The sequence below is a fragment of the Orbicella faveolata genome, unplaced genomic scaffold, assembly GCF_042242905.1.
Source record: "Orbicella faveolata isolate gen_17 unplaced genomic scaffold, um_ofav_v1 contig_24, whole genome shotgun sequence".
In the NCBI taxonomy this organism is placed as follows: domain Eukaryota; kingdom Metazoa; phylum Cnidaria; class Anthozoa; order Scleractinia; family Merulinidae; genus Orbicella; species Orbicella faveolata.
The window spans coordinates 8,923,582-8,948,347 of NW_028301552.1; the positions used below are offsets into that span (position 1 = coordinate 8,923,582).

The 24,766-nt window shown below is 39.7% G+C and overlaps 2 protein-coding genes across 3 annotated transcripts; one reads left to right on the top strand and one right to left on the bottom strand.

Moving 5' to 3' along the window:
* Positions 1 to 172: 172 nt before the first annotated feature.
* On the bottom strand, positions 173 to 13,545 carry LOC110052615 (RNA polymerase-associated protein RTF1 homolog). 2 transcript variants are annotated; one of them, XM_020758760.2, is made up of 17 exons: positions 13,390 to 13,545; positions 13,195 to 13,305; positions 11,970 to 12,093; positions 10,799 to 11,306; positions 10,177 to 10,257; positions 9,280 to 9,370; positions 8,862 to 8,944; positions 8,180 to 8,267; positions 7,520 to 7,627; positions 7,274 to 7,351; positions 6,381 to 6,502; positions 5,863 to 5,920; positions 5,135 to 5,209; positions 3,971 to 4,075; positions 3,600 to 3,632; positions 2,941 to 3,088; positions 173 to 2,816 (listed from the first exon to the last, which is right to left on the bottom strand). In XM_020758760.2, the coding sequence occupies exons 1-17, from the start codon at positions 13,489 to 13,491 to the stop codon at positions 2,707 to 2,709; spliced, it is 2,025 nt and encodes a 674-aa protein (XP_020614419.2). In that variant the 5' UTR covers positions 13,492 to 13,545; the 3' UTR covers positions 173 to 2,706. The 2 variants fall into 2 exon arrangements, with proteins under 2 accessions (XP_020614419.2, XP_089147012.1); XM_089290886.1 differs by lacking the exon at positions 3,600 to 3,632.
* LOC110052614 (zinc finger FYVE domain-containing protein 1-like) lies at positions 13,537 to 23,954 on the top strand. The gene is made up of 11 exons (XM_020758759.2): positions 13,537 to 13,788; positions 13,974 to 14,087; positions 14,986 to 15,514; positions 16,394 to 16,611; positions 16,880 to 16,977; positions 17,793 to 17,904; positions 18,880 to 18,977; positions 19,692 to 19,809; positions 20,616 to 20,786; positions 21,298 to 21,506; positions 22,052 to 23,954. Exons 1-11 carry the CDS (start codon positions 13,675 to 13,677, stop codon positions 22,452 to 22,454), a joined length of 2,184 nt encoding a protein of 727 aa, XP_020614418.2. The 5' UTR covers positions 13,537 to 13,674; the 3' UTR covers positions 22,455 to 23,954.
* Positions 23,955 to 24,766: the final 812 nt, after the last annotated feature.

Here is a 24,766-nt window from a genome sequence, read left to right on the forward strand (position 1 = left end):
CCTCTATGGCGAGGTCCAGCTGTAAAGAAAAAGCCGCCATTTTTTAATGCGCGCGCGCTAATCACGCGTGAAATTATACTCAGTAGGGATTCGCAATGCAATACTGGGGAATGACCTTAAAGCAACCCCTCGACCGTTGACTGTGGGTAGACATTCAAAACAGATAATACACTGTCTGTTGCAGAATTTATTACAAAAAATTTACAATAACGTTACATAAAATGAGTTTCATTGGAAAGCAATACAATGTAGTAACGCATGAAAGGGTATGTATGAAAGAGAATTTCGAAGAACACATCTACCGTGTTAGCTACGAACTAAGACCAGTCAAGGCTCGATTCCCGCCAATATCTCGCGTCAGGCCGCGTTTATGCCTAAGACAAGTAATCTAAACAACTTCTGGACTAAATGCTGTGTAATCCGAAAACCGTTCCAGGATATTGTTGGTTGCTTTTCACAAATCTGGAAAAAGGTCATATTCAGAAAACAGCACAGCAGTCCCAACGATTTCACATTAATTACAAGTGCACATCGTGTTGCTTGGCAACCATATTTCCCTCCAACATGTTCAGCATTCCCAGCGGCCGAATGCTAACGTTTTCTCACGAAAGTCTTGTATTTTTTCGCTTTATCAGAGTTACACTCCAATTACAAACAGCTAGATCACCAAAACCGTAAGAAGCGTTACATTTTTGTCGGCATGACCGCTGGATGAAAATTAAACCAACATTTTGTTAAACCTAGCTCATGGCGGAATTGAAGTTAACAATTTGTATTATTCCAGTTAAAATAACGTAGATGACCGGTTGATTGTGTTAAGAATATGTTTTGTTTTGAACCTGATCTCGCGATAACTTCTAAACACTGTCCAAGCTTCCTTTTAAACACCCGGCGCAGTGTCTCTGCTATGACAAAGTTGCCTTTTTTCAATTATTTCAGTAAACGAAGTTGACAATGGCAAAAGATCGTTTTAACAAGTACGCGAAATGATGTCGTTCAACATGGGAAAAGAAAAGTCCCTTTAATACCACTGAGAACATGACTAAAAGTAACAAACACACACAAAGCTCTCAAAAAACACTTGAAGACCACAGAATCGTAATTACAGGTAATTGGATGTTATTTACAAGAGTTGTCCCTGAAAGGCAAGGCTTATCAGCCAACACAATAATAAATTTGGCAGAAAGTTCACAAACATCAACATACTAAATCTCATGTTTTGCGGTACATTCTTAAATGCTAGTTCAGAGAATTTGGAAATACATCAAACCAATTTCGCTAAGTTGACGATTTTCGTTATTCTCAGCACCTGTCTCATTGACGATGTAGTGATATGGTATGAAATAAGATTTTGATCACTCTCGAGGCTAACCCAGTGGGTTTGGGGTTCAATGGCAAATCGGGAGCGAATGACGGGTTTGTTTTAGTCGTTACTCGCGAAAACAAAGTGCTCTTGGATTATCTAGGTATTAAGATGAGTAAAAGAAGGTTCAGTTTTTTGGATCAATGAAGAGCTTTGGATTCTAGTGCGAGTTTAACTTAAATCTACGGGTTCGTAAGTTTGGAACAGTCAAAGGCTACTCAATATGGTGAACCAAAATATTTTGGCGGGAAAACACGTGGTAGCCCTGGTGATTTTGTGCGCGTAAATCTCGTAGATGCCGGGCCACGACAAGGAATCAAGAAACATTCTTTTCCTATTACAAAGTGGCCCTCAGGCAACTTAATTACATAAGTTACTCATGAATAGCAATAATGAAAGAACGCTTTTCGACATATTTTTTTTCGTACAGTTTCAGTGAACTTTCGCGGTCAAATTTGGAACTCTGATCAAAAGTCGTCAGTAGCTTGTTTAAATCTACTCCAGTCTGTCAGACAACACACCAATATTTCGCGGCTTGCAGGGGCTGCATCAGGCTCAGATTTTAGGCAAATATGACTATAAATGTCTAAAAAGGTAAAAAGGTGCACCCTTGGGCAAGATTAAAAGCAGTACTTCGACTAAATCTTAAGTAAATCCACAGGATCACATTCAGGGTCATATCGCTTTCAAGTGCGGTTTCCAATTACTGGTTTTCTTTTGACGTAATCACGTACTTGTTCTGTAAATAGTTAAAAAGAATTATCGTGTAACGTACTGGACCAATCTGGAACAGAACCAATGTCAACGTGACTTCCTTCACGCGCGTTTTCCCGCGCTTTGCACGGGCTGCTTTCCTTGAGTCCTGATTGGTCAATTGCGTTATCTGCGTTCGCTGTAATTGATCAAAAGCTTTCTTGGTTTTCCGACAGTGATAAGAAAATACTGTAACTGTTTAGCCTGCGTAGCTTATTTGAAGTGCTTGGCCGCTTTGTTAGCGCGTTCAAATTGCTTACACCACCAAGCTACGAAGGCTAGTAACTGTTAGGCTACGAGAATTCCTTACCGTTGCCCAGCTAACAACAAAACATTTGGGTGTTCTGTTACTGTAGTGGGCGGCCTACTCCCTTGATCAAACAGAACGCACTTCCGGACAAACTCTTAAAATTGTAACTTCGCCTCTCAGTTCAAAACATGCATAAAAGCTAAGGAGCAAGAAAAACACAGAGAATGTTTGCTTTGTTCTACGAAACATGAATATACACAAAGTTTTGTCTCCTTTTACGTGATCTAACTCGAGTCGACGCAGTGTTTTCGACCCAAGTCCAGTCCAACTTTCACGTAATTCAAATCAGTCCCCTTCGTTTCTTGTAGTCTTCAAGGTTTAGTGATCGTCTTGGTGCCCCGTCCCTCTCGTTATTTGCAGGTCTTGGAGTTGCTACAGCTGGACGTGATTCTGTTAACAGAGGGCTCGAATTAATCACACAATGAAACAAAGAGAAGTTTTCTTTAGCGCCACATCCATGTTAAATAAATTTATAAAGAAGGCCTCAAAGGTACCTTAAAAGGACTTTATTTACCTGTCCCAGGTGCGGGGATGTCGAGGTTGATAGTGATGTCAAAGTTGTGAGCGGAAAATAGATCTTCTGACTGCGAAGGTTTTCTTTCAAGGACCTGGGCTCCAGCTGCGGCCTCTGGTAGTTGCAACAGTCTATCTATATCAGAGACCTACCGAGAAAAATCAGAAGCTTAGAAATTGGAAACATTCCTTGAGCGAGGTGAGGCGAGACAGACATGGAGAGAAAGGGCGAGGGCAGGATAGGATAAAGCGGGGTAGGGTAGGGAGGGGTAGGGTAGGGTAGGGTAGGGTAGGGTAGGGTAGGGTAGGGTAGGGTAGGGTAGGGTAGGGTAGGGTAGGGTAGGGTAGGGTAGGGTAGGATAGGGTAGGGTAGGGTAGGATAGGGTGGGGTGGGGTGAGGTAGGGTACGGTAGGGTAGGGTAGGGTAGGGTACGGTAGGGTAGGGTAGGGTAGGGTACGGTAGGGTACGGTGGGGTAGGGTACGGTACGGTACGGTACGGTAGGATACGGTAGGATAGGATAGGATGGGATGGGATAGGATAGGATATGGTTGAGCAGGGTACGGGTGGGTTAATGAGGGGCAGGGACGGGTACTGGTGGAATAAGGTAAGATGAGGTGAGGTTAGTGAGATCATTTGCTCAAAAATGTGAACAACTTACAGCTGTTTCCGTTGGTTGACTTGAGGAGGAAGCCTAGAAGAAGGAAAATACAGTTGATGTAATAGACATTCCAAAAAGGCCTTTATTTATTCTACAGCAATTCTCACTATTGTTTGCAATAAACAAGTTGCACCAAGTTACACACTAACACAATAAAATTGCTCTTAAAATTAAGCTTGCCCGTTTTGGAATGGAAACGGGCCTTTCATGACCTTGCAAACTGTTCATTGGCTATACGAACTTTTACCTTTATCGTCCCGGCCTCCCACACCAAAATGTTTGGTGTTTTTTCGGACGTTGTTTTATACGCAGCAGAAGTGATACACAAATCTTAGACACTTCATGTACAACAAACACGAATCCAGACTCACTCCGTCAGTGATGGTGAGTTGTGAACTTGAAGATGACGGTGCTACCTCAATATTTTCTTCGTTTTCCGTGAGAGTTCTCGTTACAGGACTTGGGGCGTTCTTCACCTAAAAATTACAAAAAAGGAAGGAGCGAAAACGGTGAACATCGAATCAAACTACACATTCCTGCTCTGAAAGCAAATGCAGACAGGTTAGGTCAGTTATCATGAGCCATAAAATACTACTGCGACAAACAAGCATCTCATAATTATAAAGTACTGTCGTTTTTCGTTTGTGATGTAGATCACAATGTTTCGACTGCTTATTTCTAGTCTTCATCAGTCTGTATACCATTCTCGTTGGAGCAGAAATACTCTAGTCGCTTCATGCTACAGAAAAAGACGATACACTGTAAACACCGGCAGAGATAAGGAACTAAAATTGTTGAAAGCACTTTACACTTTGTGGAAAAATCTCCTCATGCATTCATGGTTCAAAGTAGACCCGTACATGCCCTCAGTGAAAAAACCGCACGAGACAAATTTTAGCTCACGATGTATTCCACGGTGATGCAGGTTCTTACTATCACGAGTTGCAGTTTTCTTATTCTCAAACTCATTAATAATTTATCAAGTTTAAGTTGGTACTAGATGCTATTTTTCGATTTTTATAACATGCATACGTTCATCACAACCGTGGAAATAATCACTCAATTTGGCTCATATATTTTCTCATCTTATACTTTAATGTATGGACTTTTAAAAAAAAATTATTTTCAATCCCAAAATATGTAAGGAATTTATGAAATTTGACCTCTCAATTGGCGTGGTCGAAACCTCAACAATTTATTTTTTCAAATGTAACTCAAAGAGAACTTCTATTTAATCAAAGGAAATTGTGACCATGACGGTGTTTAGGTATCTCATCTTAATTAGCATAGATTTTTACGATTTTATTTCTCTGTTTTCTCCTTAGTTTTAGTTTCGATTGAGAAGATATATCAAACACTCAAGACAGAGTTTGATCACATTTCCAAACACCTCGAAGTTTGTCAAAAATACTCCGCAACGTGTCGTATCTTCAACTCTCTTCTCGGTGTTTGGTAATGTGGTCAAACACGGTCTTTCGTGTTTTAGATGCTACTTGAAATTTACTTTCTGCACAATGTCAGAGCATCAAACTTACCATAGACACAAGCTGAGGAAGCGTTTTTCGTCTTGTAAATGGATCAGCTTTTTGCTCCTCGTTCATCATTTCTTCCTGTGTAAAAAGTAAAGAACCATTGAAAATAAACCTTACAGGCACTTTGCAAGACAACACTTTACTTGTGCCCAACAATTGCCACTTTTCGTTTTCTAGACATTGAATAAAATTAATCTATGCTATTGAACTAACGTGTGGTCAGTATCGAACAAGTTAGTTCAATAAAGAATTTATTGCAATGGCTCTTTCAAAACTCTACCGATAAATTAATGCGTGTACGCAGTCCATTCTCGGTAAATGCGCGCGTCAAAGTTAAGAATCTATTTTAGTTTTAGAGATCGCTTTTGTGATAGTTCAACTGAAATTGTCCTCTGCACATGAAGGAAAACGATTTCTTTTTAACAACAAACTGTTTTCTTCTGTAGAATGTTTTGAACACGCAACTCGCTAAAACTTATCCGAGAGTGGTCCATCTTGCAAGATGAGGACCGCTCAGAGAACCAATCAATATTCTCCTAAACATCGTGGACCTGTTTTCGAAAGGAGGAGGGTCCCCGACTTTGCTGACGAAAGTTACTGTAATGGGCAAGTTTCGGAACAATTACTAACGCGTGTATGAAGACTGGATTATAAGAATCATAATATTCTAAATTAAATCACTTGTTAATAAAAACAGCAGTCACTTCCCTGTCTACAAGAGTGAAACTTACTGCCGCGGCTTTCTCTGCCTCAACAATATTCCTCTTTCTGTTCCGCTCATTGATGTAACTGTAAAACGTTTGAAACATAATAAGTCAACAGTATTCTCCAGGATGACCAAGGGCGCTTTCCATTCGATCAAATATTCCTGTTTCCATTTCTAAACCGGGAATTTCTAGTGGCGACTAGAACCTTTATCTAGAATTTCAGGTAAAGGGGACAACTTCACGAAGTATATTTTACAAAATTTCTGACCAGCAATTTCCGGTCTATTTGATTTTCCTCCCGTAATTCCCGGAATTTCTGGTCGAATGGGAAGAGCCCCAATATTGACATTTATTTTCTTCTCATATGTATATCCATGCATTATCTAGCAAACAATAGTGAGAATTAAGAAAGTCAGCAACTACAGTAGCGGGTCATGGCTTGGGGCACTATTAACTAAAGCTAACAGAAATGAAATATAGCATCCTGTAAGGAGAATTAGTAAATTAAGCAGTGTGGTGCTAAGCTCCTATTTTCCACGCACCTGATAGCACTTAGGTTCTTTGATCGCACTTTGTCCAGATGCTGAGCTTTCTCTTCCAAATCCTCCAGCTCACCGCGAATTTTTTCTGCTTCTTCCAAATTTCCGGTTTGTTCTGCTACTTCCTATAAACAAATAAATTATATATATAGAACTGGGCGAAAGATGTACAATGTAACAAGTTTATGAGTGTCCAAATTAAATTGTCTACACAACTGGAGCATACCACGGTGTCCATGGCAATAGCAGTATTTCTAAGCTACGCCTGGATGAGATACATGGTGATTACAAGTCACTTTCAAACTTATTTTAGGCTGCCTTAACAATTAATTATCTTATTAGCACCAATTTTAACTTCTGGTTGATGAGAGACACTACAAGAGTAGAGTGTTCTTCCCAGTAACACAACACGATGCAGAGCTTGAGACTGACATTAGCCAAGAAGTCGCAGATTAGCAAAGAATTGACCTATGGGTTTTATGTTTTTATTTCTACCTAGCCTCCTTGGCAATTTTCTTTTATCAAAAATAAATTTGGCATAGTTGTTATTTGTGATAACAAATGCAAAAGCTGAACATAGTCAGAACAACAAAAAGTCAATATCTCAAATTCTCAATTTCAAACCTTATGAGATCTATCTAGGCACGGGAAAAAATCCTGAACCAAAACCTAACTAGCAGGAAATTTGGTTAGCTAAAAATTGTCCTGGATAGTAAAACCTTACATGTACATGCTACTAACAAGACATGGACCAGCGTCTCAAAAAGTTAACCTTAAGCCCCACGCTTACTCCACCTACATGTAAGACACAAACCCGTTGATTCAGAGTCTAGAAACTACCTATTACACTGTCACCTTTCTACAAATGGGCACATGTGGTACCTGTCTGTACTAACCTTTGATCGCATTAAATGATTCTTCTTCTGAGCGTAATTAAATGGTGTTTTTCTAAACTTCTGCTTCTCTGCTACAATCTGTATCACGGTAAAAAAAATAAAAATTATTGACCTTTAAAACAAAACATATGATATCTGCAGTATGTTGCATTTTCACAGTAAAGTGGAAAGTGTCTGGAATGGTCAGGAAAGAATGTAATCTCTTGTTGATATTTACACAAAACCTGGCTTTCACCGATCACACACCTTGTCGACATCATCCTCGTTGTACATGTAATGCCGCGCTTCATTAAATTGTGTGGCCTTATTGTCCACTTCATCAAGTGTAGGTAGAGGAATGCCATGAGATTCACACTGCCCCCAAAGAACAAAAGCACACCAGTCAAATAGTGATTAACCACTGACTTCCTATCTCAATTACCACACTGAACCAAGCACACAGGTATCAAAAATTAAAAAATGACCTAAGAGTTTTCTCAGTTGCAGCAACTACCCTGAGCCTATGGAATGCCCTGCCCGAAGAGGTCTGCCCAGGATCAATCACAATTTGCTGTATCTTTATTTAAAATGGCACTTAAAACACACTCATCCCAAAGGGCTATTAATTCATAATTCTGATGTACATGTAAGAGGGTAGTTTTGTTTGCTGTAAATGTTTTGTGAAGTCCATTTTTGTAAATCTATTTTTTAAGTGATGACTTTAAAGCACTAAACAGATTACACAGAATTAGCGTTATAAAAATGATACCTATCATTCATTATTATTGTTATTATTATTTATAATTATTTATCATTGCCTCTTAATGAAAAACTTCTCCAATTTATTAGCAAAGAAAAGCACAGAAACTGCTAAATAACAAGAATTTATATATGAGATCATGGGGCTAAAAGAATCCACATCCATACCTCTTCTTTCCATCTAATAAATTCTGTTTCTGTAAATCTCTGATTGGATACAAACTCCAGTCGAAACACTCTTTCCTGATTGCCATGTCTATTAAAAGAAACAGAGAGAAAATAGAACAGATTTAAGTGAAACAACTGATCTACAGTAAATAAGTGAGTTAAGTAATATATACTGTATGTTGCTATACTATGAATTTGCCTTGGGTTGGAAATTCTTGAAAGTGTTTTGATTGAAAATTCAGTTTTGGATTATATACATGGTGTATTTCATAATGAATGAAAGTTCTGACCCAACAGGGCATCTTAATTTGCTCATTGCTATTGCTGAAAAACTGAAACAACATGAACATGTGGAAACAGGGGATGCTTTAAGGCATACACAAGCTGTTATTACCAAAAACATAGCACATGTAGTTTATGTTGTTGCTTTTATTTGACTTTAATTTTAAAATATTTTTCACGCAAAGCCAGGGAGAATCTCTTACTTGCTTAATTGACCTTAATTGAAATATTGAAGTGAAAAGAAATAAATCAGATAGTGTAGGGTATTGGTGCTAGATTCACCTCAGAGCAAAATTTAACATTTTCTTACCAAAAAAGGCAAGGACTATTTATTATTATCATGATTTTGTTACCAAGAAGTCCTGTCAAATTACTTAAAATGTACAGTGTAGCGACTTACTTCAGCTTTAATCCCTTATTGGTTTTTGTTGTTCCTAAAGAGTACACTTTGGCTGTTTCCACCACATCTCTTATCTCAGCAACCTAGAAAATAGAATGAATAAATTACATACAAATTATGTGATATTAAAGTGTCTTGGTCCTATAACAGGGACACTTTATCTTGGTAAAAATTTTGGGAGAACTTAACATAATGTTCTAGTTTATAAGAAAAATCTGTTTTAACCATACTCCTCCATGATGTTGTTGCTTTGTAAACTTAATCAAAAACCAAAATTACATGCTGGCATACATGTACATGTATTGTATTCCAAGACCACTTTGGAGGGAAAAGGGTGTACAGTAGAAGGACAACTGGTTCAAAATGTCAAAGATTACTTAGCAGAAGTACCTAAGAACCTAAAATCTATAACCCTCACCCTATAAACAGGCCGCGCATCATGACTTCCAATACCAACACGGACATAACATCCAGCTACTATCTTGCCAAAGAATGGCATGTGTACCCATCTGAAAATGACAAGTAACAAAACCTGGTTATAATTTCAAAATTAAAATAAATTACTACGTGCATTGACAGGGCTGTGGTCTAAGAAAAAATAATTATTATGAGGAGCCCAAAGGTTGCTAACCATGAAATCCAGGGTGTCCAGCCCTTAAGTTTAAATATGAAAAAAAATTTTTTTTTTCTCCAGTTGCCCAAGGGCAAAAGTTAGTTGCCTGTGGCACCAGGGAACTTCTAGAGCACAGCCCTGATTGTATGATACACAACTACATTTAGCTGATACGTTCCTCTCACTCCTGTTCACCAGCCAATGTGCTTTTTTAAATTAACTTTAATTACCAAACTACATGTACACTGTATGAGTAACATCCAATAAATATTGTTTGGATTAAACAATGTACTTTACATGTACATTATATTACACACCATACTGTAGCACAACCGTTACTGACAGTATTTTCAGTGCAATACATATGACTTATTGACCAAGCGTGGGGTCAAGATGGCTGAATATTGGCCAAGTTAGACTTTTTTTGCGAGTTCATGGACCTCATCTCCGTCTAGGTCCATAAACACGCAAAAAACGAACAAGACCAATATCCAGCCATCTTGACCAAACAAGCTTGGTCAATAAAGGATTTATTATTTGGCTTTCTCGTGGGACATGGTGGGTACATGTACAGTGTAGTCCTGAGCAGGCAAGATAGCTCCATCTTGTCCGCTTGGGTAGCCAATCACAGTGAAAGATTTGGTTCACCTTGCCCGCTCACGGAGCTAGCCATATAATAATATAACATAAATTCACTGTTACCTTTCAAGCTTGTGCCGTGATACTCTTATTCTTTCCAGATCATCCACTGATGCTACTCTTTGAGGCTCCTCGTCACCTTGTCTGGAACACAAAAAAAATAAATAAATGATTAGAACAACAACTGGCACGAACATTCATGTTAAATCTTGAACACTACAATTATATCATGTACTGATGAATATTAAATTTTGTACTTCTGAAAGTATTCCTAACAATATATTGCTGCAAGTTTGCAATGCTTTCTGTACTGTGTTCAGGCCAAATGGGGCCAGGAAGTACCTGAAAGACAATGTTACATGGTCCTTTATCCCCTGGAACACACAGTCCTCAATCTAGACTCCAGCAAGTCATCCTTTCGTAAACACATTTGAAAAATTCCAAAGATTGCAAACAGTACATGTATTTCAATACAGAAGAAGTGCTCTTGTGTGGAACTCTAACAGTATAATTTGTCTAAATGACAAATCTCCTTTCATTTCCAACCTTAAAAAAGTACATGTACAAACTGTATGCTGTAGGGACAGTGGCCCCATTGAAGAGGCCAGACCAATCCAATTAGTTTGTCTGCCAATACAGTAAATACTACTGGTGGAGCCCCTGGTTGTTAATATTATTTACATACTCTTCTTCAGATTCTCGGAATGATCCTTCCCCTGAACTTGATTTACTTTCCTCTTGTTCATCCTCATCCTCATCATCTGTAAATACGTCGCTGGCTTTCAACTGTGGCTCTTTCTGTTCTGCCAATGATTCTGCAACTTTTCTCTCCTTCTTTTCTGATCTTTTGGCTTTTAAATCGTCCAGTGCCTTGGCCTTCTTCTCCTCAATATGCCTTTTTCGTTCCTTTTTCCTCAAAGCTATACCCTCTTTCTCAAGATTTGCTTTTTCTTTTTCACGCTTCTTTTTCTTTTCTTTTCTCTTAGCAAGCCGTAGTTTCCTTTCAATTTCAAATCTAGTTTTCAGAGCTTCTCTTTTCTCAACACGGTTGAATATTTCTTGTTCTCTCTCTTTTTCTGTCATTTTTTCAAGTCTTTCCCTGTCTGCTTCATCTCCCATCAAGTTATCATCCCAGCCATCGTGATACTGTTCATCTTCTTCATCTTCCGAGGATGATGATGATGACGAGGACTCTGTTTGACACAAGAAAGAATAGCAAACATACATGTAGGAGAAGAACATTTTTGTGTTGAGGAATGGCAGGGCTTACTGCACAGTAGCTGTCAGTAATAGTTAAGGAAACTCTCAATCAATGGTTTTGTGTTTTGCTGCTGTCAATCATCGCAACAGACCTTTCAGGAAGTAGATGCTTACTTCAACCATTTCAAAAGGCCAAGTTTGTGGGTCATGGGTTTTTTTTTTATTTTGTCTGTTTTTGTCTTCCAAGGTTTGTTGATTGCCTTCATACAATATGATTTATAGCAACCAAAAAGATCCTTAGAATATTCAAGATCCCCAAACATATACAGTATAAAAAGGATTTTCAAGGATTGTGAATGATTTCAAGGACTTTCAAGGATCTTGAGTTTCTTGCAGCAATACCAGCAAAGTTTTGCTAAGATCTTTGTAAGATTGTTGTCAGCATCAAAGATTTGCCTCAAATCCTCAATGATCCTACAAAGATCCTTGTCTTTCAACATCTCTGTCAAGTCTTTGTACATCTTTTACAAGACCTTTAGAAATCCTCAAAGATCCTACATGGTTGGCAACTAATGATTATTATTTTGCTAGTACTAAAAGTAACTTGTATCAGTGATAAAATTTCTACATACATGTGCGTAAACAGAAGCACTTACCACCAGATGACGTTTCACCACTTTCTTCTGATGACGAACCAGATGATGAAGCCTTCTTAGGACCTTTTTTCTTTTCCTTAGCTTTAGCAGCTTTGCCTTTGCTATTTTCAGAATCCATAGTCCACTACAAAAAGAACACAAAGTGATTTATAGGACATTTAGAAACTTTTATTTCATACTGTAAACTTAGACCTCTCAGGACAGTACAACTTTATTAAAACCACATTGTATTCTTTACAATCCCAGACAGTGTGATCCTTTGACTCTGAAAATTCTGTTTGACATGTCCCACACGTATAACTCTTGCATTTACTGTACATGAAGGCAGCAAATTTTAAAGACAATAATTACATTTTTTCAGTGGATAAGAAAGCATGCATGTATTTTAACACAATAGCCATTTTCCTTTAAGGGATGGATCCTTTGACATTCGAGGGGATGATTTGGTACAAGCACAATTTTTTTTACGATTTCACACACTAGGAAATTTTTTTCTCAGGATGAGTCCATGATATTTTTTCTCCATGTTACATGTGTTTTTTGGCTCACTGAACATGCATGGATTTTTGATTTGGCAATGGTCGTCTGCATGATTTTTTTTTTTTTTTTGTACAAGCATGCCTGTAGAATATTCTTTACTCAAATACCCATCCACCACCCTCCCTAGCAGAAGTCAAATTGTCCACCCCTAAGTAAAATGGGAAAAATCACTCTCAGAAAAAGTGTCTACACTTAATACCCTCATAACCCCCTCTCTGGAGTTTAGAGTGGCCATGAAGTAGAAGAGCTCCTATGATCTGGTGCGAAAATACTTTAGTTGTGCACCAGCATATAGCTGTACATTTGCAACCATTAACATTTTTCCAAAATTAATAAGTGGTGTTACCTTCCCTCTTGCCCAAGCCCCTTGGCCCATGCAAAACAAATTTAGCATTCTGACATGAAGGGAAGAGGTGTGATCGAGTACTCACATAATTTACTTTTACAAAGAACAAGGTTTACTCCTGCAAACTTTGCCAAAGAAGAGCATGACGATAGCTGTACTGCTAAATATAATTCAATGCCATTACATAGCCCCTGTCTACGAACAGTAGTATGTTTGGGAAGCAGCTCAAGCGTTCTTTGTAGTGCTTTTTACAAGTCGATTGGCGTCACGCGCGAATAATTGTAGGGTGTTAAATTAGAAACACAAAGAAAGGATTCGTTGAATCCTTTCAAGCTTTACCTCATCATCACTTCCCTCTGAAGAGTCCAAGTCGCTGTCTGAATCTCCTGATCGCTGCGGCTTGGAATTATCTTGCGCTTGTCTAGAGCGCTTGGCGAGTGACTTCAGTTCCTGCGCGTAAACAACAACTTTCAAAGTCAATTACCACTTCTACTATCATCAATAAACCTGGACATTATAAACGACTGCGTTCACCTCCTCTAAGTCTTGTTCACTCTCGTCATCATCGCTACTTGATTCGACTGCAACTCGTTTTCTTTTACGTTTGGAATCACTATTTTCCTTCGGTTTTCCCATCTTGTGCTCGAGAACATAGACAAGACGACCAGGTTACAAAGCTAAGAACGCCAAAGGGCGTTATGGGAAAGACCAAGGCGGCGTGGCTACCAAGTCTGTTGTCGTACCCAGGTCTTTTATTTCGAGTCAGCACTTTACAAAGAAGAAATTTTCTTCCAGTTTGTTTGCAAGACGAATGCGTCCATGAAAGTAACTCCCAAAATGGCCGCTACATTACCCGATTCCAATGACGTAGATGAAGCTATACCACTAAACCATCCAACAAAGAAATCGTCTGCTCGAAAGAGCAAAATCAAGGTATACAGTGGACAGAATGCTGATATCGCAATCGAGGACTAATATTTATAGCTTGAATTATTATTTTTAGCGTAACAGCTGGTTTATATAACACCAGGAACTAGTGCTGAAGATTATTTATCTGATTCTGAGATGTTGCCGTGTATTAAGTCTTGATTAACGTTTTGATTTCTACTGTAACACAGGGAAGTAAATTGCCAACTTCGGAGAAGGCTTCACCATCTTCAGCGGCAGAAAACACCACTACAGATCAAGAGCAAAGAAGCTTCTTGCTACTAGACGAAAAGGAAAATCTCCAGGTACATCACTGTAGCGTTGGTTTTTGAAAAAGCGATATTGATCACTGAACTCGCCGTAGCAACATTACACAATCGAACAACACATGCGAGAGATGTTCTTTCTTGTTTTACTGGACCAGTTGAATTGCACTTTGAACCTGAATGTAATTACTCGTGACGTTATACAACAGTGTGTAGGATATTTCTAGCGTTAGATGCGAGTGTTGTGCTGTTTGTTGTACATAGTAAGTTGCGTAGAGCACTACCACAGACAGGGCACTTTTGCTGCGAAGCCAGGCCTAAGAGAGCAAATATCTGGCACTTTTTTTAGCCTGGCAGTTCTGACAAATTATTCAGAGATTGTGTCTTTATGTTTTAGTCAGGTTAAAAAAAATCAAACCAGAGAGTCAAGCTCAATCAAAAATGTTAAACTTATAAGTGTAGTGACTTAACTTCAAATTCGCTGTGTGACTGGTAATCATGAAGAAACATGAAGGTCTGTTCTACAGCCTTGTCTCATACGAGCCAAGTAGCCCATCAGGTCGGGGCTTATCTCTGGTTTCTGTAACGTGAAGTGATTGGGAGTATTAATTTTACTCCCCCCTGGGTGAGATGTTATGGGTGGAGAGAGGTACTGTGACAGTAAAGTGTCTTGCCCAAAAACACAACACAATGTCCTCAGCCAGGAATTGAACCCAGACCACTTGATCTCAAGATGAGCACACTGCCCATGACACCGTGCCTCCCACCCTTGTAAACTTTGCAGTAATTGGCTACTATCTAGAATAACCAGGTTTATTAAACCCACACACTTTTTTGACCTTTTTTAAGGCCATCCCCTGTTGTGTCAGATTTGTAGCAAATTTTATTATTAGTATTTAATAAAATCAAATGAATATACCTCTTCCTTCTCTGACAGGTGCATACAGTCGATGACTTTATAACAAAGCTCTCATGTAATGGTGAAACAGGCATGAAAGTTGTATCCATATTTGGTAATACGGGTGATGGAAAGTCGCACACCCTAAACCACACATTTTTTGATGGCCAAGAGATATTTCCGACTTCATCATCTCAGCTTTCCTGTACAGTGGGCGTGTGGGCTGCATACGATGATGTCAATCGTGCCATTGTCTTGGATACAGAGGGGTTGTTAGGCATGTCTGGGAACCAGAATCAGCGGACAAGGCTGTTGTTAAAAGTCCTGGCAATATCTGACATTATCCTGTACAGAACAAGAGCTGAGAGGCTTCATACAGACATGTTCACTTTCCTTGGGGATGCCTCAGATGCGTATCTAAAGCATTTCACCAAGGAGCTAAAAGACGCCACTGAAAGATGTCACATGGATGTGCCTCTGTGTAGTTTGGGGCCAGCGGTGATTATTTTTCATGAGACGCAGCATACCCACTTGCTTGGAATATCGCAAAATGAGACTAACCCTTCAGGTTGGAAGAGGTTTACAAATAAAAGTTTGTAGAGAGACATGTGTACATTTAATTTAACCTTTTGCTTCATTTCAGATCTGCAGTTTTAAGTGAAGTGTAGTTATTTTTATTATATTCATATAATTTGCATGTGCATCATGCACGCTAACTACATGTTGGAAACTAGCTAGTCCCCAGTCGTCTTCATACAACTTTATAAAACATGCGACACAGGGGGAGGTGGGAGCAAAGGATGAGATGGGTTGGGAGAAAGCGGAAGACAGCTCCTCTTCAATTCCCTCCTTCCATCACCCCTTGGTTCTCAACCCTGTGCCATGTCACATGTTGTTTGAAGACCACCAGGGATGGGTCAGTGTTGGAATGGTTAGACCAATAAGTTTCCAGGTCACATAACTTTAGGGTTTACTGCTAATTACAAGAACTGTAGAATCCATACCAATCACAGGGCTGTCAATAAGGGCCATAACTTGTAACACCTGTTACGGCCGAGTGCGCTTGATTTTCCTGTGAGGTTACTGGTGAAATTGCCTGTTGCTGATAGAATTCAACCACATTGTTAAGTAACAAGTTTGCTACAGGTGTGGAGAATGAGGCTACAGGTGACTCAAAACTTATTGACAGCCCTGAATTACAATATAATGAGACTGTCGTTGCATGGAATAAAGCTCAGACAGTAATTTTCTTGTAAACCTCTTAAGTATGCCATTAATTATAATGCAACCAGGTTCTAACAACTTGTTAGTGGTCAGATCAATGGGTTCCACTGTTACTGAGTAGAGTAATGCCATCTCACCTGCTACAGGTGCCCTAAACAACCCCCATTTGGAAGGTGCTTTTCTTTTTTATCACTGTAAATATTTAACTTTTTTACTTCATTAGAAACAACAAATGTGAAAAGTCCTGACGAGATTATCAAGGAGAGGTTTGCAGATGTAGGCCGAGTTCCTCATGCATTCAGCTCCATCAAATACTTGGGCACAAGGACTGAGTCGCCGCCAACTGTCTTCACAGAACTGAAACAAACTGTGAAAGAATGTTTAGCTAACAGCTCTGTTCGTTCATCACGCTCACCTGCCGTCATCTATAAAGCCTTGATGGTAAAGCTTTATATTAATTTTCTGTATTAACTGCTATTGTCAATACAAATTACACACAGCTGCATTGTTCTACATGTACATAACCGTTTTTTAACCATTGCAGTTTTTTGGTGTTCTAAATTATCAATATTACTCAGTGTACTTTTGTCCATGAAGAAACCAGTTTATGATCACATGGTGACATTGGACCTTTGGTAGTGGGACCAAGGCTTTTGATTTGAGTTTTGTTGTACAGTTCCTGATTTTGATGTTCACTTGTTTTAATTAGCTTCTGAATGAGAAGTTTAGTGGTGGCATTGAGAGAATGATACCTAACACCTTCCCTGATGCATACTTCACCTGCCAGGCAACCTGTCTCTCATGCAAGTGAGTAGTCTTAAAGTATATGTAACTGGCTTGAGTATCACTGTAGTATAAATTAGTACCATTAGCTAAGGATTAATTTCCCATTCATCCCTCCTTCCACCTCCATGCCATACTCTTGTATGTAGCATCAGGTCCTCCTGCTTAAGCTCCTAATCGCTGCGGCTTGGAATCATCTTGCACTTGTCTAGAACACTTGGTAGGTGACTTCGGCTGTAGCATGAAGGGACAGGAAGACAGTATCATTAATGGCTCCACTGCAGGTTCCTTCTTTCATAATTGCCATACATTCCTTTCCTACTGTGCGATGAGCCTAAAACTTTGCATGGCCTTTCGCTGGTAAACATATTGTTCATTTAACTGGTCATGGTGTTGAGCATCTTTTAGTCATCTGACTGTTGAGAAGCCATCCATTAGAGCCATTAGAGCTGTTCTGAAGCCTACCTATTAAAAGTAATCATCAACCCAATAGAATGGTCAGCATAACCATTAACAGAAATTCTGTGTCCATTGGAAGTAGCTTTGTGGAGCCTTTAAGATGATATGGCCATTAAGAAACATTAGAAAAAAACTTTTTCATTGCGTAGTTGTAGTAAATTACACAATGCAAAAGCCTGTTCTCTGTCCTACACAAAATGATGACCATTATTAGAACATTAGAACATTAGGCCAGTTCATCTTCCTGCATAGTAAATTAAAGAGTTTCGCAATCTGAATATAACTTTTTCTGTTTTGTCTGAAATGACGCGCACAATGTTAGGCTACAATGTACATAACAAGCTCTTTAAAACTTGCATCGTTTGTTTCCATGGTTACAGTGCACGCTGTCAAAAAAGCATGAATCATGAAAATGATGAGTCAGCCGAGCATCAAAGTGACGGCAGATGTCACTATCAAGCACAGTATGACAACAGGATGTTCACTTGCAGGGTAAGCTGAACAGAAAGCTCTCCCTTAGTTAGTTTTTCTTAGCGCAATAAAGGAAACAAACCGTGGAAAGTTCTACCGATGAGACTACTGAGATCTCAGATATGGGGTAAATTTTCTGCAATTTCTTAGCTACTGGTTAAGACCTTCCACATTACGCCAGAGGAATTTGAAAAAGGAAGTTTCACTCCGCATCACTGAAATGTTTTCCGACCACACTACGCCAGACGAATTTAAAAACGCAACAATCAACAGTCATTTTGGATTTGTGTATCATGAAAACTCGATCAGGGAAGTCACATGATTATCGCGATGCTATCGTTTTCGAAAAGCTTCGTTTTCAAAATGTTTTGCGTCCACACGAAAACGAAAAGCCGGCGTTTTCAAATTCCTCCGGTTTGAAGAGCGTTTTCGAAAAGCGCCGTTCTCGTGACGGATTAGTGTGAACGCTAGGCGTAGAAATAAAGCTGCGTTCTCAAAATTCCTCCGGCGTGGTGTGGACGCTGTCTTAATTTCAGCCCATTTCTGAGTTATCAATGAATTGTGCAGATCGCAGGTATTAGTTGACAGTTAAAATTTTGACCAGCTAAAACCCATTTAAGCTCTCTATCGTACTCGATAAATTCCAGACTCACGTACAGTCCGTTGGAAGGTGCAGTTTAATTTCAATTTTTTTCTTCTTTGTTTTTCTTCTTTTCTTCTTTTCTTATTTCCAAATCACTGACATTGTTTTGATTGCACAGCTAATGCGAGCAATGGTAACTAGAAAAACGTGGGCATATGATCTCGTAATCTCGAAATCTTCGGTGACGAGTCACGCGGTCCCGTTTATTCTGTGTTTCTTCCTTTCTGTAAGTCTAAATTGGTTTAAATCTCAGTTTCGGATTCTCAAACATGGGTCTTCTCTGTCTCAGCCAATCTCGAATGTTACCATTGCTGTCTCAAAATGATATTTATTGTTTCTTGTTCATTAATAAGGCCTGTTACGAGAGAGGAAAGCAGACCGTAGTAGTCCCCAAAATGTGTTCCTCTGGGGATTCTTCTTGGCTGGGCTTTGCCAAATATGCCTGGTCTGGGTAGGTATTTTAGTAAAAGTATAGTGGCCGTGATATCAGACCTGAGAACTTCATGTATACCGTCGCGTCTACAATAATTTATATATATACTATTTGACTGGGTTTATGAAAACGGTGTTAATGAAAAATGCGTTCCTTCTCACCAAGTGAGTCGGGCACTTTGATTTTATGACTTCCAAAAAACGTAGGGTACAAAAAAGACGTTACGAGAGTGACATGAAAAAGAATTAAGACTGACGTTTCTCTGAATTTTCTATATCGTCCTCTTTCTAGACAGAAGCGAGGAAAAAACGCGTGACACGGGCGAGATTTCATTAACACCGTTTAAGGTTTTATTGCAAAGTATTGTTTAATAAAACGGTTATTTTCATTAAAAATCGCGTTTTTAAGGTGAAAATTGATTAAAAGAATCCAAGCAAATCTCGAGGTTCTTTTGGCCTCGCTTCGTGGGATTCCTCCAAAAGCTTCCGAAAAGTAACGGATTAACATAACCGATGGCATAGTGGTGGCTAGCTTAAACCAGTAACCACAAAAATTGATCTCGAAATTAACGCACAGAGGCTTAATAGAACGTACTTTTATAGCATTATCGTGCGTTGAGTCCTTGTCGCGCCAGAGAGAAATTCCTTGCTGAAGCATGGTTTGGAAAAATTGTTCAACCACTTAAAGTTGAATTTTTCACTAAAGCTGCAAATCCTGTCTGTTGTTTCCCAGGTATGTTCTGGAATGCGTCGAATGCGGTGTGATTTACCGCAGCCGTCAGTATTGGTTTGGAAATGATGACCCAGTCAACACTGTCGTCAGGACCGAGCTTCGTCACGCGTGGCCTGGGGTGAGATTCGGTTGTTACGGGAAACTTGACATGTCCTCCTTATACGGCGGGCACCAAGAAACCTGTGTTGTCGTCGTTGCCGTTGCTAGGGAGCTTAAGCAATGACAATAGCGACGCCAGGGACAACGCCTAGTAAAAAATGAAGTTATATTTTACTCTCGAATTTCGTAACTATCTGAAGTTGTTCATCACGCCAATCGGTGTAAAAACTTGTTTAAACTAAATATGTAATGCCAGCGATCAATTCCAAAACGAAACTCGAAAAATTAGTCGTCGTGGCCTACATTCTCCAAAATATGCAGAAGATGATTATTTCACGTTGCTGTTTTGCAGAGGATGGCAAAGAAATGTACAAAGATTTATAACGCACGTGCATGGCTATTGTTCTACTCATTAAACCTTTTACGTTACGTTTTCGTTGCCGTTGCCGTCGTGGTTTGCTTAGGTTTCCTGCTAACTTGGGGGAGGTGGAGGAAGGCTTGGAGAAGCGAAACGGAAAACCCATAGCTCGTTTGTATTTCGCCTGCTACGCAGCTTAGGCGCCGGGCGGATATGACAACTTAACAGCCATTCAAAAACAAGGAAACACTTTTGAAGGCCTTTTCCAGGGGTTGGAGGGAGGGAGGGGTTTCAGAGTGTTTGTGAATCTGTGGGTAATTCTATTGATTGAGCAGTATTGTACACCAGAGAAAAAATTATCTGCTTTGAGGAAGAAATCGTGGATGTCCAATTAACACTTCACATGAAGAGACATCTGGTCTGGATGAATGGTAAAATTAAGCTGTCTTATTGTATCGTGATTTCAGGACAACTTAGCTCCGCTAGACGGTGGTAACGCGGCGCGGCGACTCTTGGATAATGTCAGTTACGTCACTGAAGCGGTCAGCAGTTTGAGCAGTCCTTCCAGTAGAGCGCTGACCAATTGGATCACGGACCAAGTGGCCCCGGATTACTGGGTCCCAAACTCCGAAATAACGGTGAGTTTAGAAATTAAAAACGCTTCAATTACAAAGTTTTTGAAGCGGCTTGTGTTTAAAAATCAACAACAAAAAAACACTTGCCTCCAGGTTTCAAGAAATCAGACTGATCATCAGTGATCAAATAATCATCGAAGAACACATGAATGGGTCTTTGTTTACATTTTGCCTCATTAGCATACGATTTGGCGCACTGAAGGCATCATGCTGGACACGAATTGACTCTTAACATTTACATGTAAGGAGCTTGTGAAACATGGTAACTGATGAATTTTTTCCTCGTTGTGTGAAATATTGAAGGATATATTGGCTTTTGAATAATACAAAAAGTTTGGATGGCAAAAGCCCTAATGAGCCCATACATCGTTTGCTGATATATCTTACCAAGTAAGTGAAGAATTACACAGAAAAACTGTCCAATGCATCTCAAAGTTATTACGCCTGGAACTAGCAACACTACGTTTACCACAATTTTTCACTGCAATCATCCATCTTTTACATTCATTTTCAGGCGTGCCAGTCATGTCGTCGTCTTTTCGCCGATGGGGAGACTAAGCACCATTGTCGCGCCTGCGGAGGCGGAGTCTGCGATGCATGTTCAACCAATAAGAAACCTGTACCAGAACGAGGCTGGGGTCAGGCGCCTGTACGAGTGTGTGACAGTTGTTTTGGAAAATCGTCAACAGTAGAGACTCAGCCGCAGCTGGCCTGCGATTTGAGGTACGGTTTACTTTTTAAGTGACGGGAAATCGAACGATCGAATTTCAACTCTCTCTCTCTCGAAAAAAAAAAAAAAAATAGATTCAGTAGAACTTGCTGGTTTGGTCTTGTGAAATAGAAACCCGGACTTTCTATACTCGGTTTTAAAAAAGGCTGAGACTGAAGTTACTAAAAAATTTATTAATTTTCGAAAACTGCCGCATTTTGGATGAAGTCTCTGATGTCAATAACATGTACAATACTTAAATTACAATATTTAGAGAGTGAGCCACATCAGTCCTAGCTGGGTTTCATGTCGGTCCTCTATCCTGGTCGAACTGGAAATTACTTGAAATCAGCTCGCTGTCGCGCCTGTGTCGGTTTTGTACGAACTGTGATCTTGATCACATTGTGCTCTCAGAAACAAAAATGCTCTCAAAACCTGGCAAAAGAAATCGTAAATCATCACTGACATAAAGTTTGCTAAGGTATTTTGCCAGTTTCAGGAACGATTCTTTGCACGTATCTGTCATCACAAATGTTCTCGTTTGTGTTTCATTGATCAGTGCTTTGTCGGATGCATTAGACGAGGAAACGCCACAAGAAATTGTTCATATTGAAGAAGATTATAGCCTGTATTCTGATCAGCCGTTTGGGCCCGTCGCTGCTCGAAAAGTAACAGAAGTCGTCCAATCGGCTGTCGGCATTTTAAAAAGCGCCATGGAATACCCCAAGGAATTGATCACCGACGCGGCCAGACCTGGGTACTGGGTACCAGACTCCGACATTGTAACCTGTAGCTGTTGCAATGCTGCTTTCAAGGAAAGTGATACCAAACACCATTGCCGTGCCTGTGGTATGGGCGTGTGTAGTAACTGTTCAGAAAGTAGGAGACCTGTGCCTTCCAGAGGATGGGATCACCCTGTCAGGGTTTGCGACCAATGCGCCGCCAAGAAGGGACAGCTTTAGGTGTTGGCCAGATTAGTCAGTCAGGCTGGTCGTGGACGTTGTAAACTTACACTTTTCTTTTGTATGTACATAATGAAATTATACAATACATAATCCAGATGAATATACCCAAATCTGAAGGAAAAAACTTTTTCAATAGTTAAATTAAACCATACTTATAGGCTTTTATAAGGTTGCGTTCATGTCTTGCGGTGCCAGCTAGTAGTAAACTCCTCTGAGTACTACCATGTGTAGCCTTTACAGGTATGTGCGGCTGGGAAGAGGGAAGGGGTGATCCTAAATGTAAGCGTTGTTGTTGTTTGCCATTGTGAGAAGGAGGGCACTCCTATATGCAAGGTATTCCGGCATCTTTTGTGGAATAAGGTAGGGTCTTTGAGGCTATCGGTCCTTAAATAGCGTATAATTTTTCCCCTTTTGTTATTGTGATTCTGTTGCGATCCTTAAATGGGGGCCTTTACATTGCATTAGCTAAAGAAGTTAACGAGATCGGGTGAAAAGGGAATTTTTGCAAATATATATTTTTTTATTTTACCCGACGCAGGAGTCGAATATCAAAGAGGACCGGACGCCAGGGGTTTCCTTAGCGTTTTCAGCAGTAGGGCAACTTGTTTTCATGGGTGGGCAAAACTATTTGAACTGAGCTTGTAATATAAGGAAAATTTTCCTCTAGATGGTCAAGCCATGGGTTATCCCTCAACAGGGTCAGGGTTCAAGACTCTTTGTGGCACATAGTCTAAATTAATGTTAGTACCCCGTCCGGATAGTAGAATATCAAGAAAGCTAGCTAAATAGCGACCACCGCAAGCAATCTTTAAAAGAGCGTTTTCGTAAGCGGCCATATTGGTTTTCTCAAGCAAAAGCTTATAGATCCCATGCATTTCATTGTTGGGAGAGCACCAACATGGCCGCCATGACGTCATGTGAAAACGCTCCACAGCTGTTATTACTATGCAATATACTGATTAATAATATGTATACTTAAATCCCGTTCTGAGAGGGAGGCAGCGTGGCCGAGTGGTTAGAGCGCCGGATTTTGAAATCCGTAGGTCCCGGGTTCAAATCCCGTTCTGACCACTAGCTGATGTTGTTCTCGGTAGCCCCGAGTTCAACTTCTCGGCTGCGCTTGTGAATAGCCAACTGGTCTGCCTCCCGCCAGTTGGGATTCTTAACCTAGTTATGTTTATTTGAATGTTTATTTATCATTGTTTGTTTACATTGGTCCTGAAAAGCCCCGATGGGGAGAGGGCAATATATAACTATGGGGGCAATATATAACTATGTAGGTACCAAGTAATGAAAGACTTATATGACATATGTTTATGTGTTTTGTTTTTGTTTTTGTTTTTGTTTTTGTTTAGTTTTTTTGTTTTTGTTTTTCACTATTTTACAGGATGAAATCTGAGTTTTTTCTCTTAACCTGCTTTGTGTTTCTCATAATAATATAAACATGAAAAAATACTGCATTCTGAATGGTTAATAAAGGGTGAAGTTTCCCTGTAACACGAGTGCAGAAAAGTGTAACGCGGGTGCAAAGTTTTAATTCGGGTAAAAATTACAATCATGTACGATTTCCGAAGTTAGTACGAACAATACAGACGGAAATCGGAGGACTTTCGAAGGTAGCCGAAGAAAAAAGATTTCCGAACACTTAACAAGACCATCCGAGCACTTCCGAAGATTAAAAGATGGTCGAGCCTTTGAAAAATTGTGATAACGTATACTGACCCATTATTACTGTAACATCCGATCCGCTGAAGTTAGCATGAAACGAAGGGGATGCATGATTCATTCCATTTTCTTAGGACAACACTACATAATAGGCTCGATTTTCGCCGCTCTCTATCGTACCGAAGTTTCGACTTCCGCACAATGTAATGCAATCACGTCAAACTGCCAGACATTAATCATGAATTTATAATAATACTTATAACAATACTCTATAACAATACCCTCTCAGCTCTCAATGACTCGATAGGTCTTTCGTTGACAAAGACGTCAAGCAACATTACAAAATGAAATGATGTGGAGGCTTCATAGTCGCCACTTTTTTTCGTTAAAACGACTTTTCAACGCCCGAAAAAGGCGAGTCATTTCTAATCTGGGCCTCTTAGTAAAGCTTTTCATTATGCCGGTCGAAATTAATGACGAAGCACCGTCGAAGTGTAAGAGAGTTTTTAGCACTGTCAGTCGCTCAACGAGATTATGTGTTGCTTTCGAATTGGTACCTCTTAGGGGTGAAAAAAATTCAAGCCACGCCCACAAAACAGGATCTTGGTACCTGTTAGGGATTTTTTTCAAAATTTCCGACGAGC

Excerpts from the sequence above, each read along its gene's own strand:
- LOC110052615 (XM_020758760.2), bottom strand. The coding sequence starts at position 13,491 with ATGGGAAAACCGAAGGAAAATAGTGATTCCAAACGTAAAAGAAAACGA. Across the intron at positions 9,371-10,176 it reads TCACGGCACAAGCTTGAAAG|ATGGGTACACATGCCATTCT; the intron begins GTAACAGTGAAT and ends TGTCATTTTCAG. Across the intron at positions 8,268-8,861 it reads AATAAGGGATTAAAGCTGAA|ACATGGCAATCAGGAAAGAG; the intron begins GTAAGTCGCTAC and ends TTCTTTTAATAG.
- LOC110052614 (XM_020758759.2), top strand. The coding sequence starts at position 13,675 with ATGAAAGTAACTCCCAAAATGGCCGCTACATTACCCGATTCCAATGAC. Across the intron at positions 17,905-18,879 it reads ACAGGATGTTCACTTGCAGG|GCCTGTTACGAGAGAGGAAA; the intron begins GTAAGCTGAACA and ends TTCATTAATAAG. Across the intron at positions 18,978-19,691 it reads GCCAAATATGCCTGGTCTGG|GTATGTTCTGGAATGCGTCG; the intron begins GTAGGTATTTTA and ends GTTGTTTCCCAG.